Source organism: Sebastes fasciatus, chromosome 2, assembly GCF_043250625.1.
Source record: "Sebastes fasciatus isolate fSebFas1 chromosome 2, fSebFas1.pri, whole genome shotgun sequence".
NCBI classification, from domain to species: domain Eukaryota; kingdom Metazoa; phylum Chordata; class Actinopteri; order Perciformes; family Sebastidae; genus Sebastes; species Sebastes fasciatus.
In genome coordinates, this window is record NC_133796.1 from 37,312,483 (window position 1) to 37,328,872 (window position 16,390).

Here is a 16,390-nt window from a genome sequence, read left to right on the forward strand (position 1 = left end):
ACCAAAGTCTTCTCTGTTAGACTTTTCTTTTAAAGCTTCATTCATAGATCTTTGACCACTAGAGGGCAGAAGATCTCCATAATAACTTCATGGTGATGTAGCCTTGACATATTACAACCTTAGATTGTTTATGGCGAATATATTAGCAAAGATTAGCCTATTTATGCAAATAGAAGACATGGAACAACAAAAAATGCAATATTCACAAAAAAAAAAAAAATCAGGACGTTAGCTTGCTAGATGTTTGACTGTTGACTGAAGCCTTCTTTATCTTTATCTGTATGCTGTTTGGTGCTTAGCAGCTAGTGTGAAAATCTGTCCAGCTTGACGGAATGTGAGAAAACATGCAGGATGAGTGGGGAGAATATGTGAAAATTACAGTGTCAAAGAAAATCAAAGCTGTAATTAGTGCAAACGGTGCTTGCACAATGTAAATACTTACAGTGGTTATTACCATCACTTCAGTTGGAATTCATTTAGAAATAACTACCAATTGTGGATACCCAACTTCGACTAATAATATTTTGTTGCATAAGGGAAATGTTTCAGGTACATAGACCTCCAACAACTCCTTTAATTGATCTAAAGAACTGGTGAACAGCTAAGGAGATAGACATTTTTTTCTCAGGAGTTGGTGGAGACCAAAACAGAGCTAGAAGACAAGTGAATATTGGACTTGGATTCATCTGGTTGCCGGAAACCCGACTACCAACGAAAGCTAGTGCTGCTCCATATAAGCACATGTTTGCTAAATTGTTAGCCGTTATCTACTTTATAAGATTAAACTGTATCAGGGCGGTGTTTACAGCTTGTTTAGCTGCCCTCAAGTGGCCCCAAAAATAAATGGATGCAGGTTTAAGTTGCATTTAATCACAAGGATAAAGACGACACTAAGGCTACATTCCAAATCGCATACTTTTTACTTTTAGTACATATTGCAGTTGCCCTTACAAAGTGCGTACTGTTGCATGCAGTATGCATACAATCGGGACATACGACAAAACATTGTGCCTTGAACTTTGACCCTTATATATCCGCTGCGCAGAGTATTGTGGGTCAGAATAGACAGAAAAGCATGCTGACTTTCATACTGCAAAATATGACCAGATGTACTAGGACATCCTGGTATTTTTGACATACTGCATTTGACATACTATGTATTGGGACATACTAAATATTTTTTCTGGCATACTAAATAGTTTAGTAGTGTGGGTATTGGAACGCACACCAAGATTAAACTACATGAAAAAAATTATTTAACAGGGGTCTTCAGAAACATAAAGCACTGTGTACTAGTAACTGTGTTTCTACACACAGCAAGAGGATACCGAAGTCACGATTTTAAACTGAAAATGTGACAGTGGTAATTGACTCTTGCATCAACAAAGTGACAACCGCATTTCGACCACCACTTTGAGCTGACATGTATAAAGAAACATGACCGACTACTTATGCCACTTGCAGCCTTTGAACTGTCAATCATTATTGAAGATTTCGCCTCGTCCTGTCATGTTGAACCTGACCCAACCAGACATGAGAGAGAAGGATGAGTGGGAGAGGGAGGTTATGTATTCCACATCATGACACAGTTATAAAACTTTCATTGGTGTCACAAGGCCACATTCACTGCTGAAATGAGTTCTTGACATCAGAGACCAGTGTCTTTTGGTACATGTAATTGCCCATGGTGTTCTGTCAGCTATTTTTAGCCCCCCCGTTGCTCAGAGAAATATTCCATTTGGGGCCCAGAGACTTTCATCCAACCCTGCTCCAACATCCACTAACCTTCCTCACCTCCATCCGGTGTTGACAATAACCGAGCAACCCACATTGGCAATAGTGACACATAGAGGGAGTCATCTCACTGTAACACATCTTATCGATGGAGTCAGTTAGTTGTAACGTTGACACTGCAAGTCAAGGCATTGATTCCGTATGACAACTTTAGCTAGGTACTTGCCAACTTAAGCACCCGATTTGACGGTTATCAGGCCATTAAATAGGCGTTATCAGTCGCTATAAGTACCATAGATGTGGGTCATTAGGGGCCTACTACACCTACTATGTTGTAAAAGTGAAAGTGAAACTTAAAAGCAACACAATCTAACACGTAAAACTGAATGAAATTGTCAAGTTTTGAACACAAACACAAAGGCTGCTATAGGTTTAGGCAACAGAACTACAACTTCTTTAGGTTTAGGCAAAAAAACCCAGTTTGGTTTAGGCAACATATCTACTGTATATCACATGAGTAAAATGGCTCTTTGGATTGCAATACAAAAATCTGTATTACGTACAAAATATGCATAAAAGTATTTATTTGACAAGAATGCCAAAATAGCACACGTGTAAATATAAATAACCTCCAATTTCATTGTTTAACAGAGAACCCACAATGTTCCTTATTATGAATAAGAAAACTTGAAAACAGTTGAATTGTACACCATCTTTAATTTTTTTTCTTCTTTTAAATAAGCTCCTTGGCTCTGCTTTTGTTAAGTTCAAATGTTACAGCGATTCAAAGACATTTTTAAAAAGCCGGTTTTGAAGACAGACAACGGCATTTTCAGGCTGGTAAAGGCGTACCTGGTATTTCACACCTTAAGTTAAGAGTGGATGACATGTGCAAACAAACACATCTCAATGGTGCAATTGTACATTGCTGTGACACGTAAAAGATACTGACACGTGTAAATGTACAAACACGTGAGTGACCTTTGAGTACATATTGCTGAAATGCAAATATATTTTCATAGACCGTACGCCATCGCCTGGGTTTACAATTTAAAATTTGACCAGCTCAGAAACAGTGCGTGCCGTAGCAAATGATGTACAAGTTTATGACTGCAACAGTTTCAAATGCAGAAGGAGTGTTTTCTTTGGAGACAAAAGGCCTACTGTATGTCAGTCCCATTGACACAAGGGCGTTTCGATTACTTAGGTTAGGTTACCTAACTGCAGGATATTACAGATCCTCCTGTCTTGGCTTTGTTCACATTAGAAAGCAGATAATGTTCTTAGCCAGAGGATAAAACTCTTAACATAGTGACACACACTTGTATGTTTCACATACAAATTTTAGAATCATATTTAAAAACAACAGGTGTAAAAAGTTACCATTTTGCTATGACGCCGATACCCTCAATCTGAGTAAATATATCCTCCCTATGAATAAAAACATGATTTTTTTCCCTTCACTTTGGACCATAAAAGACACATTATTACATTTCTCAGTTCATTTAAAAATAATTCTAAAAAAGGCCCCAATGCATGTGAATAGCTTTAAATAAAATATATATACAAATTCGTTTAGGCTTCAAGTCAAACTGTAGAAAACCACACGACTATTAACCAAAATCACAGATTCCATGTGAGCATCACTTCAATCACTCATAACCTAAATGTTACATTATTTTACATTCTCACACCACATAGATAAAAGCTGAAGGTTTCTCAGCGCAGTTACTACGGTTACACTCCCATGTCACCTTTCTCCCCTGGCAGCAGCTTCTCCTTGGCCGAGTCCTGAGGCTCTCTGTGGGGAGCCTTCTTCATTTCTAGACTCTTGACCCACGTGTAGGCTGACGAGCCACTGAGAACCAACATGTTACTGGTCCACCACAGCAGGCTTTTAGTGTCAGAGTGGTACACCACCGCAATAACAGTCTGCGCACAGGCCTTTGCTGTCCCCGAGACGTTGTGCGTGAGCGGACTGGTAAACTTGATCTGGAGGCCCGTGACGTAGCCGATGGCGAAACCGAACACTCCTCCGAGCGTCATCATGCCCCAAAATCCGAGATCGGCGATGTGGCTGAAGCTGGCGAGACGGCCCAGATCTCCAAACACGATAATGAGCGGGAGGAAGAGGACGCAGGCGTTCACGTTGTTGTAGTAGGACAGTTTCCAGATGTTTCCGTCCACCGCTGGCATCACCTTCTTGGTGAAGATTGCGTTCAGAGAGACACAAGCGCTGGCCAACACGCCAAAAAAGACGCCTGTCCAGGAAAGGGACCCCGTCATGCCTTCCTGGTCCACACCGAGCCAGAATCCACCTGAGAAGCATGGACAGATGCAGGACTGTGATATCACAATACACAATAAAGCATGTTTGACCACGGCTGCCGTCAGCTGCATTTCAGCACTGAAATATTTCAATATCTGTATTATTAGTACATCCAAAGTCATGGAAGTAAATAAATGTTATGTTTCTCAGATTTATTTCCCACTTTTCAGCCAAGAATTGAAATTAGGGCTGCAAAAATTATCCTTTACCAGGTTCCCAGCTTGCCCATTTTTTCTGCTTCAATATATATACACACACTAGGCATGTCACGAGAACCGATACTTCAGTACCAAGTCCATGCCAAAATTCTAAACACGTGACGGTACTCGTTTTCTACAGTACTGAAGGTACCGACGATGCCTGCAGGGTCCGAAATTAACACCCGCCAAGCGCCAAATGCAGCAGCGAGATCCAGAGATGCAGAGATCCTTTATGTTTGAGAAGAGGATTCACTCGTGGGGGAAAAAACTGAACTGAACTGAACTGAACAAACTGAATTTCTATCTTTTGTTGCTTATTGCTAAATCTCTGAAAAGTGGTGTTTTTTTTATTATTGAACTCTGGACTCTTTATTTCCAGTGAATGTTATTGGGACTTGCATTTGATTATCTTACACTTAACTCCGCAGATCCACTTTGTTTGAACCAATCTGACAGCATCCAATCAAGTTTCAGGAGAAAACCATGAAGAACTAACGTTATTTTACTGAGCACCAGTTGGATCCAGTTACTTTGCTGTTAAAATGACGTTACATTTGGCTTGTTTAGGACTCGAGACCTGACTTGTGAATTGTAAAACAATGACTTGGTCCCAACTCTGGCAGGCTATAGGCCTACCCAGTGAAATGTCACCATGTCAGTGAATTTAAACTACTGCTTGCAATCTGAGGATAGATATAGACACATGTACACATTACATGGGGTTTATTGTTTTTTTTTACCGTGGTATCGAATTTGGTATCGAGAATTGTGGAAATTCCCTGGTATTGGTATCGACTGCTAGATTCTGGGTATCGTGTCATCCCTAATATACACACATAGTATATAGTATTTCTGAAAGTATCTTCTAAGTGCAGATTCTATTTTTAACCACTGACCTATTTCAGCAAATGTCCAGAATAAATGCAGCCAGGTTCTAAAATACTGTAGAAAGCCTTCCCAGAATAGTGGAGGCTGTTATACACCATATTAATGTCAAATGTTGGTTTTGAAATGAGATGTTCAATGATCATAATAATGCTTGGGGTGTCCACATAAAAAGTGCATGAGGAGATATATATATATACATATATATATATATATGTATATATATATATAGTATTTCTCACAGTCTCTTCTAAGTGCAGATTTTATGTTTAACCACTAACCTATTTCAGCAAATGTCAAGAATACTTTCAGAAGCAAAAGTACCTATTTCTCTAGGCTATAGCGTTACTAGTCAGTACTGCGTTACAAAGAAAGACAGAAAGATAAACCTACCTAGTATGATCCCGCAGCACAGGATGGCTCTCAGCGACGTGGTCTGTTTCAGGATCACGTAGGACAGCAGCACGTTGAACACGGTGCTCAGCGACCGGCCCACCGTGTAGAAAGCCACTCCGACGTACTTCAGACACATGTTGTTGAAGGTGATCATGCTGATGAAGACGATGGACAGCGGCAGCACCTCCCGGGACGTCTTCAGGTCGAACCGGACCGAGGGGAAGTCGATGAGTCCCGGACAGAGTCTGGACAGCAGCTGCATCAGCCAGCAGAGTACCACCGTCACCACGCACTGGTAGAAGGTGACGAACAGCGGCGCGTCCAGGTCCTGGTTGTCCAGCAGGTAGTTGTTGAGGAACACCATCGTTATGGAGACGAACCAGTAGAGAGCCACCACGGATCCGATCCTCACCGCCCGGAGGATGAAGGTCTCCTCCTCTCCGTCCTGGTCCATGGTCTCAGAGCCGGATAGAGCCATCCTCAAGATGCTGGAGCGCTTCAGCTGAGCTCTGTTCATGATTGCAGAGAGAGGAGGTTAAAACCTGCAGCATTTACATGAGCTAACATGTAGCTACACAACCTCTGCTAACTCCATACAACCATGACGACCGACTTCCGCAAACAGCAGGAACAATACGACTTCCGGTCTAGTTTTTCAGAATAAAAGATCATCTCCACAACTCTGAGCCCGGCTAAAACCAGATTTTCCACAAATAAATTTGCAAAAGTAGCCTAGTTTCCGCAGCTATCTGGGGCAGTTTAGCAGTAGCAAGGGGAATTATTTTAAGTGGACACATTTCATAGCTTGTAGATACATTTTTGCCTATTCATTTGTCTTTTTTTTTTACACTACTCTCTGACTGACTCCGTCTCTTGGCTTCTACAGTTAAAAACAAGACAATATATATGTTATATTTCAATATAATGTCATCATTATAAGTTCACTATGCCGGTGTTGTTGACGTCAAATACAACAACCAGTTTGTTTTTAAATTCCTCACTTTTAACTTGAAAGGTAGACGCTCCAGCCGGAAGTCTCCTTGAGCGCACCTAACAATTTATTTATTTTTTAATTTAAAGAGATAGCTTCCTTAAATAAATACATTCCATGATTATCCATATTATTCCCGATTCTTTCAAAAACAATGTTTGAGCTCTCATTAGTTAAACTAGTTCACTCATCTAGATGTTTCAGCCTGCAGTAGGCCTTGCATTTCTTTCTTCCTTTTAATCTAGTAACTAATCTATTTTTAGTTCTTATAATATAACCTGCCAAAAAAATATTTTGGCCTACAACAAGACATTTTGGTTTCTTGATTGGGTATAGGATGCATTTTTAAAAAAGGTTTTCATACCTTAAATTGTAGGAGATTGCTCTTTGATTAGTCCAGCATGGAGAAATAAGACTATCAGGAAGTGTCTTGTCTGTTTTAGGTTTTGCACCCCTCCCAGTGCTCTTTATACATCCATGGCACCAACCCCTCCCACTAAGCACCAGCGCAGGTGGCTTTTGCACAACCCTGCATTTCCTGGTATGCAAAATACGCCCTGTCAGAGGACAGCGCATGGTACAAACCATGGAGGGATATTATAATGTAGTATATCAATAATACAATATAGTCTAATACAATAGCCCCATGGGTTTGGCTCGTTTATCTTTTGTAAGATTTTAAATTATAAATCTGTCAGGAGGGGGTAGGTCTATCCTACCTGAGGATTCAGACTGCACTCTAGCTTAATAAAGATAGGAACATGTTCTACGTCTTTCCTTGTTCGAAACTTAAGCAGAAAAATCCAGAAACTCGATAAAAAAAACTCACAGGTAGCCAAAGAAAAGCAAAGAAAGCAAGAGGGATGCCAGTCTTACCTATGCGTCTTACACCGAACAGTAGCCTAGATGTTTGAACAGTAACCTAGCCTACAGAACCAGAATAAGAGGGGGGGAACAACAGGAGTGAAAACAAGTATGTTGATTTGTGAGTTTCTAAATGAAGACATTTGTAATTAGTCAGTGCTTGATGTGGGTGTGGTTATGCCAGTTTTTCAGGTCCTAGAACACCTGGTAATGGCATAGTTTTCAGAATTAAAACAGGTTTTTCCTGCATAGAGAATTGCAAACGGCAGCCTCCCCGTAAAATTTCACACTGCCCCCAGCTCTCGACAAAACTCTGACGGTTGTCTTCATGGAGCCAACTTCATGGAGCCAACATAGGCCTACTGATAACAGCAAATAATTAAAATTAGGAAGTAAAATGATCAAAATAAAGTATAAAGGATAGGCTGTCTTATTGTAGTGTCTTGTTAAGGTGTGTGAGAGGAGCCTACTTAAAGGTGCTATTGATAACATTCAGCCACTAGCAGTCGCATCCTCCCTCCCCCGTTCCTTTGCATTTACTTCACAACAAGTCGTTGCCAGGCACTTACTGTCAATCTCAGCCATTTATCTGTTTTTTTCCACACTAACTGACGACCCAAAGATACCACGTGATACCAACGTCGGTATACTATTGGCTCACAAGCCTTGTTAGAAATGGTAATTTTCCACAGAGATAAACAAAATAATATTTTTTTTTCAGGAAAAGCCATACTTTTATTTGGCGCCTTTCTAAAGGCTCTGTTTATGTATTTTATTCTTTTTTTTATATTTGTGTCCATAAAAATGTTATCAATTAGACCTTTAAAATACATTTTGTTTTAAATTAATTTGAATGCTTCAAAAAAAGTGAGATCTGTCTTTCCGTATATAATATTTTGCCACTAGAATGTATTTATTATATCAGTAGTATTTGTGGTCATAGCTTAACCATGTCATGTGATATGCTACTTCAGTTCACTTTAAGAATACATATTACTAGGACCTCTACAGAAACTTGCAGATGAGCATTTATTATCCGGGGATTCACATTATAGACACGACCACAGACTATTCCTGTAACAATTTGACCACAACTTCACATTGTCCACACGGTCCAGGACGGTACACGTACACGTGTGTGCACATGATCGGGATGGTACCACCTCCGCCTCATTTTGAGCCAGGAAAAAAACCAAACAAACATTATTATACTTTGTTTGGACCAGTTCTTTTGGATAAGACTCTTTATTTGCTCATTCTACAGTCCATGTACACAGTCTTTGTCTTAAGATGCCTTGTCTTCCAGTTGTTTTGATTTGATTTCAAATACTGACCTTAAAATATATATATTTGTGTTTACATGGATATATTGATGGTGTAGTAGAACCCAAACCCCTGCAATAACGATGGATTTTATGAAGTTTAACGTGTTACCTCGACAAAAAAACATTCTTTGTAAGAAATAGTATTCTCATTGACTGACCTTCAACGTTATAGGGTTTTATTTTAAAGAAGGGAAGAAGATGTTTGTAGATGAGTATATCATTAGAGCATTATAGGCATTATTAAAGTTGTATTTAATTCAATATAAAACTCCTGAAAGTCAAACAAATAATGAAATGCACATCTAGCTGTGCATTTCATGCTGCACCATTTCATGCTGTCACATGCTGCACCAGAGACAATAAAACACTGGACTTATTTTATGCCAAGGAGGCATACACCTCATCAACCCTCCCTCCTCTGGGGAAATCTGACCACAACCTGGTTCATCTCCTGCCTGTGTACAGGCCTCTTGTACACAGACAACCAGCTGTCTCCCACACAGTAAAGAGATGGTCCGACGAGGCTGATGAGGCCCTGAAGGACTGTTTCGACACAACTGTGTGGGGGGAACTCTGTGACTCTCATGGGGAGGACATAGACGGTCTCACTGACTGCATCACAGACTACATCAACTTTTGTGTGGAGAACAACGTACCCACCAGGACCGTAAGGTGTTTTTATAACAATAAATCCTGGATTAATCCTGATATAAAGGCTCTCCTTAAGGACAATAGGAGGGCCTTTAAGTCAGGAAACAAGGAGGAACTGAAGGCTGTGCAGAAGGAGCTGAGGAGGAAGATCAGGGAGGGGAAAAACAGCTACAGGAGAAAGACGGAGGAACAGCTGCAGCAGAACAACATCAGGAGAGGCCTGAAAACCATCTCTGACCACATGAACCCGACTCCCAGGCTGTGGTGGACAAAAAGTGGGTGAATGACCTGAATTTATTTTTCAATAGATTTGATCAGACACCTGTCACTCCCCCAGGCCAGTCCTCACTGCTGCAACGCCACTTGTCTGCAACCCCAGTACACTGCCCCACCCCCACCTCCATGTCAACAACACTCACCTCACAGCCACTCCCCATTGCTCTTCTGACCACCTCTCTGCAATCGTCGGCCTCATCGACGCACACACCCCCCCCCCGAAACCGGTGAACAACCAGGGAATGGACATTGAGATGGTGACATCTTACAAGTATACCTGGGTGTTCACCTGAACAATAAACTGGACTGGACTGTCAATTCAACTGCACTCTACAAGAAAGGCCAGAGCAGACTCTATCTGCTTAGGAGACTGAGGTATTTTAGAGTGCAGCGGGCACTCCTGAAGACCTTTTATGACACTGTGGTGACATCAGCCGTTTTTTTATGGCATGGTCTGCTGGCGCAGCAGCATCTCGGCTGCGGACAGGAAGAGACTAGACAGAGTGATCAGGAAGGCCAGCTCTGTCCTGGGATGCCCCCTCGACCCAGCGGAGGTGGTGGAAGAGGGGAGGATGACGGCTAAGCTGTCATCCATGATGGGGAACGACTCCCACCCTACACCAACTCAGCACTGGAGAGCTCCTTCAGCGACAGGCTGCTCCACAACCAGCACTGCTCCCAGTAGACCACTTAACACACCAAAAACTGACAATAATTGCACCATACTGTACACCGATTGTCAATACTACTCAAAATGTCATTCCAATCACTGTGCAATATCATATTTCCACCTGTGCAATTGTGTTAAGCCTGTTTATTGTCAATACTGTTTATATTGTTCCAATTTTTAATATTCCCCTTGTTTATATTGGTCCTACTTTTATATTCCTTCTTTTTAAATTGTTCATATTTATATGCCTGTCTACTTTGTTTTGCTTTTTGCACTGTGTTGTATCTGATTTTTGTTTTTACTGCTGCTTCTTGTTTCTGCACTATCCCCTTTGCTGCTGTACACTACAACGTTCCCCACTGTGGGACTAATAAAGGCATATCTTATTTTATCTTAGATGTAAACCACAACAACATAAAACATACGGGGGTTTTTTGTCGTTTTTTACTATATGAATTATTATTATTATTTTCCTTTTCAATATTCATATGCTGTACAGCAGCAGCAGGAATTCACAGTTCAAATATATTACTGCTGTACTAAAGCCTCAAGACAGTAGGTGGCAGCAGATAATCAATGTTGATTGACACCCGACTCATGCAAAGACATATTGTAGTTGCATAGTGGCAATCAGCATCATTAGTTTTTTTAGTAGTGAATGAAAGAATACATAGTGGGAATAAGTGTTTTCAATAAGCAAATAAACACCACAACAACATCAGTTACCTGTATAACATACGGTTGTTTTTTTATTATTTTATACACCAATCTTTTCTCATTTAGACCACTGGATTGCCCTTTTCACTTGCCCTCAGAAAAGCAGCACTTAATCACCTACAAAGCTGTCAACATGCCTTTAGTTATATCTAATCCGTAGTCTTTAATACCATTCCCTGGATCTGTTCAATCACTCCTATTTCTGAAGCTTCCAATATGTGCGCTTTTGCATTGTTGTTTTTATTTGGTAGTGAAGACAGACAGGAAATGTGTTGAGAGAGGTGTGTGACATGCAATAAAAGAACTAGGGATGTTGTGATTAATGGCGTTTTAGGAAATCCCAGAGGACACCCAAGTCTAGAACATTTCCTTAGCCTTCACACTATATATCAGCTGCATTTGTTGACTGCCTAAAAACACATATTTATAGGTTTTAGTTGCCTCACTTGCTTTAATGCTTTCGCTGATTATCTGCATGAATGCTTTGTGTATTATTTCTTATATACATATTCATTTTAACTTGTAGCTAAAAGTGAGTTTAAAACATAAACAGTAATTTATCTTGCACTTCACTTTCCTGTCCAGACCTCGTATCAAACTCCATCTCCCTGCTGCCATCATTCAGTTGCTAGCTTGCTCAGTTGCTGGAAAATTGCTGTAAGTGAATGTTGTCTGTTGCGGTTACATTTTCTGCTACAGTACACAGCGAGTCACTTTGCTGGTGCGCCAGCGTAGGTCGCTCTGTTGGTGAGCAATGCCCATGGACTCGTACAGTATATGCTCTCAGCAAGGATGTAAAACTCCCATCATCCTTCAAGAAGACAGAGGCAGTATTTGTGCCGTCTGACTCAGCCTATGCAGCACATCCATCAGGGGGTGTCTGACCCCTCATTGTGCTCCCTTTTGCTCTGGCTTTGGAAGGGGAGAAATGCCCCCGCTGGAGCCAAGTTTGCTATTCACGAGGAGGTCTGCCTCTCTGACCCCGGTAGACTGGGGAGATTTCCACACTTTATTAGAAAGCGCAAAAAAAAATGGAGGGAAGATGCTGCTGGGGATCATGCAGGCTCTGGAGCATCTAAACTGCACATTAGTACATATCAACCCAACATTTTAGTGAAATGCTCATGTCAATTATATATGATCAAGCAGTTGTGGAAATAAAGATGAATAGAATAGTTACATGAATGCAACACAGGTTTCACAGATGTTAGGTTGTAGCCCCTATAGACACCAGCGACCTGTGCCCAATTCTTGATCTGAAAAATTACAATGAGAATTTGAAATGATAAAAAATTCAAAATAATTTCCACTGTACCTCTTTTATGCTTTCATTTTATTGTTCAGCCTTTTTCTACATTATTTATTATTTTGTATCTATTGTGACTTGGTTTGAATTTGGCAAGAGGGTCAAGGATTGCTATGCTGTGGCTTCATACAGTATATATTACATTACAATGTTGTTGAATGCAACAAGACTTTTGTAACAATCAGGTGTGGAGCCAGACGTTGTAAAGGTTCGGGGCTCAGCCTATAGGGGGGCATCCTCACCCGGGGAGATTTTATCCCCCCGTTTACGGCAGCTATATGCACTATTTTTCAAGCCTTTTGACAATAGAAAGCCTAAAAATCTGTACATCATTTGGGAAAAACATGATATTTGTCAGGGGAAAAAAAAAAAATCATCCTGTAGAGCCTACATCCTTTTTTGGATCTAATTGTTCTCCAACTGTCTTCATCCTTCTGAAACCATAACACAGCAAATGTTGAGGATGACTAATTTACACTCCTGCCACCTAAAAGAGGCGAAACATGTCTGATGTTACTATTTTTTTCAGTTACATAACATATATAGGGTAGGGATTTGATTACTAATCTTGAAACCTATTTGTGTTATGCTGGAGTAGCAGCCTGTTCGCACGAAAAGGCGTATAAATGCCATAATGCGCAAGGTGTTTAGCGCCTTTCTTGATTTCCTCATGTAATTTGTACGCCATGTATCCTGTACTGACTGCAATTTAAATGCATAAAAAGTGAGAAAGATCACTTATGGTGGATGGATTCAACAAACACTGGACTTTTAACCAGGAGACCGGTGTTTGAGACCTTTGTTGACCAGTTTTTTGTGACAATTCTCACGTGTTTTTTATTGATGTTTGTGACATGTTTTCTGTTGTTGGGTGATGTTGTTTCCTTATGCATTTCACTGAGTTTACTTACTTATTTTAAGCCCAACCGTGACGTTTCCCCTTACCCTAACTAAGTGCTTTCCTTGCTCGAACAAATGACACGCAAAAAGGCTAAATGCATACTCATAGCACCTGGGATGTCCATGTAGTTTCGTGGTATTTATACGCCTTCCCGTGACACCAGAGTTCACTAAGTGAATGTTAAACAAATCTGCTACATTTGAATCATGCCATAATAATCTGAGCTGCTCTTTATTGCAAATCAAGAATCCCCAACAATGCCAAGTAAATGTGGTCTTCAATACTCTGAATTACTCCCCATTAATAGAACTTTTGCTCCATTCATTTGCCGGTCCATGCAGAGAGACTGAGGGGAAATGACACAAAGCTGAAGTTATTTTAAAATCCAAAAGATTCAGGATTTATGAAAAAACATTCGGGGCTGGAGCCCCAGAATAATAAAAAAAAAACATCCATTTCAACACATAAAAGGGTAATACAGGAGATGTTGTTTGGCACTCGGAAAGTTTGGAAGGCATGATGAGTAATGCAAAAACTGCTGGCTCAAGACCATGCAGAAAATGGGGTAGCTTTATTCCAAAACAATTATAATGGAAAACAGGCAAACACAAACTCTGGGAAAGTTCAGCAAAACACCTTAAAGCTGAGGTAAACCTCACAAACCAAACCAAACACATACAGTAGCTCCACAGAAAGCTGCCACCGTTTTTTTCCTTCTGCAGACCAGTGAGTGGCATTTGTACCTTCTCTCAGCCTCACCTAAAACAAGGCTTATTGAAAGAGGCTGGGACACAGTCTTGAGCTACTGTATGGGGGTATGACACATACACAATGTTACTGGAGCTGTAGTCGCGTGTTGCTATTGGCTCAATTTCGGCGATTGAATACCAGATTTTATTGTGCATGTGTTTCACCCCAAAGATATGATGCGATGATGACGCATTTCCTTCGTGTTTCCTCATTTCACCCTACTTGACCTAAAGTGGGACATACCATCTGTTCAGGATAGCTAGGGGTGAGTTAAACAGGTGCAAACATGCAGAGACCACAAGGTTAAAAAAAAAAAAAAAGTGGAATAATTTCACCCCTCCTTCAACCACTGAATTAGATGACATGCAACAACATAACAAGAAGAAAAAGGCATCCAATCATCGCCAGTAATTCTGACCTTTTAACAGATCACCATTCTGAAAAAAACTACACAACTGAAACAAGCTTGTGTTCTGTTATTTGTTAGTTTGTTAATAGATACAGGGCCCAGTGAAGTCAAGGAGGCCTCCTCTTCCATGACCAAAAACAACAGAGCTCCTTTTCACTAGAACCACCGTTTTTATAATTTTTTATTATTCATGACATCTCTAAATGAGGCTGTTGTGACAACGGTTTCAGTAACACTGCATGACCCGATGCCAGTGTTGTGCTGGTCTGTAGCCTATAGGTAATTGCCGTTCATAATGAATCTTCCAGCAAGTGGAATGAATGGATATTAGGCCAGCGAGGGTGAGCTGTGTGGTACAGTCCACAGGGCAGCTTAATTTCAAACACATATAATCCTCCCTTGTGGACCAACGTTGGTTTCTCAGCTATACCGCTTTCACTACTTTGATCTCCCTGTGGTTGTAACAACCTCTGCTTTCTCGCTGTCTAGGGGAAAGAAAGAGCAGGAGGTCCTCCTTATGAATGCTTTCCTTGCAACTGGAGTGCTATAGTAGGCTTGAAAGAAAAACATATTTGATTGTAATAGAGCATCTTTTTGTTGTCAAAAAACAACAAACCATTAAACTGTTAATGATATTTATTAATATTCCGGAAGGCTAACGTTAGGCAACTCTCTCGATAATGTTTCCTATTATTGTCAGGAGGTGGCGCTAATGGCCAAATGTTTTATGCCTCTATAAATCTGGACCTTGATACCGGTACTCGTTACTTTGTTCGTCAATGAACAGGATTAGCATTTGCACTTTGTTTAGCTTACGTTAGCCAGCAATATCTCTACTGAGACGTCCTACATTATTCTGGAGATAAAACCATTAACGCTAGCAAGCAATTATCCTCTTCACCATATCATTGAGTCCTGGCAGTTATAATCACAGCCATTAATGAATTGATTTGGTTATAATGATCTGTTTGGACACCAGTGGGGAACTCCAGGGTCTGAAAAGTGAAGCCGTAACTGAAGTGCCATAAAGTTGCATTCTTTCTAATATCCAGCAGGGGGCGACTCCTCTGGTTTCAAAAAGAAGTCTGATTGTATAGAAGTCTATGAGAAAATGAGCCTACTTCTCTCTTGATTTATTACCTCAGTAAACATTGTAAACATGAGTTTATGGTCTCAATCGCTAGTTTCAAGTCTTATTCAATACAGCATGATGTTCATTTAGTACATTATGGTCCCATTTAGAGTCAGATAGACCATAAAGCAGGGGATGCTTTAGGGCGTGGCTACCTTGTGATTGACAGGTTGCTACCACGGTGTTGTCCGGTCTGGGAGTTGTCCGTGTTTTTGTCCTAGAACTTTAATCCTTTCACAGTGTGTTTTCAGTTCATGAATGTTAATTGTAACATTTTGGTCACCTAAGAATGTCAGCGTTCGGTTGTACTCCACCCTCTAGTGTCACTTCCGGTTGCAATAAACCAAGATGGTGACGGCCAGTTGCCAAACTTGAGACTTCAAAACGGCAGTTTTGACCAATGGGTGACATCACGTTAACTACGTCCACTTATATGCAGTCTATGTTAGAGACAAATAACAAGGAAAACAAATGTGTACATTTAGATTACAAATTTTATTTTAACATCAAGTTATGTTTTTCTTTCATTTATTTTTTTTATTTTGTGGAAGCATTTTTCAGTCAAAGGTGAAACAACACTTACTGTATGAAGGGTTATAATGGGATTTGCCCACCTCATTAATTCCAATAGAAATAAAATTAGAATGCGATCACGATGACGTGATGACCCTTCCTTCTTTTATAGGTTCCTTGCACTGCAACAGGAAATAAACTGGGACACATTCAGATATTGTATGTTTACAACTGTGAAATGGTATATAGGAGCAATTTGTCCAAGCTAGATGAATGGAGAAAACGATGGAAACTTATACAATTGGCTAAGCAAAGCTATTCATTATCAAGGTTGGCTTTTC

At 40.4% G+C, this 16,390-nt stretch overlaps 1 protein-coding gene across 2 annotated transcripts; it reads right to left on the minus strand.

Annotated features, from left to right (window-relative positions):
• Window positions 1-2,431: 2,431 nt before the first annotated feature.
• slc35c1 (solute carrier family 35 member C1) lies at window positions 2,432-7,126 on the minus strand. Of its 2 annotated transcripts, XM_074622654.1 has the most exons (3): window positions 6,900-7,126; window positions 5,542-6,053; window positions 2,432-4,052 (listed from the first exon to the last, which is right to left on the minus strand). In XM_074622654.1, the coding sequence occupies exons 1-3, from the start codon at window positions 7,121-7,123 to the stop codon at window positions 3,472-3,474; spliced, it is 1,317 nt and encodes a 438-aa protein (XP_074478755.1). In that variant the 5' UTR covers window positions 7,124-7,126; the 3' UTR covers window positions 2,432-3,471. The 2 variants fall into 2 exon arrangements, with proteins under 2 accessions (XP_074478755.1, XP_074478764.1); XM_074622663.1 differs by lacking the exon at window positions 6,900-7,126 and having other exon boundaries at window positions 5,542-6,175.
• Window positions 7,127-16,390: the final 9,264 nt, after the last annotated feature.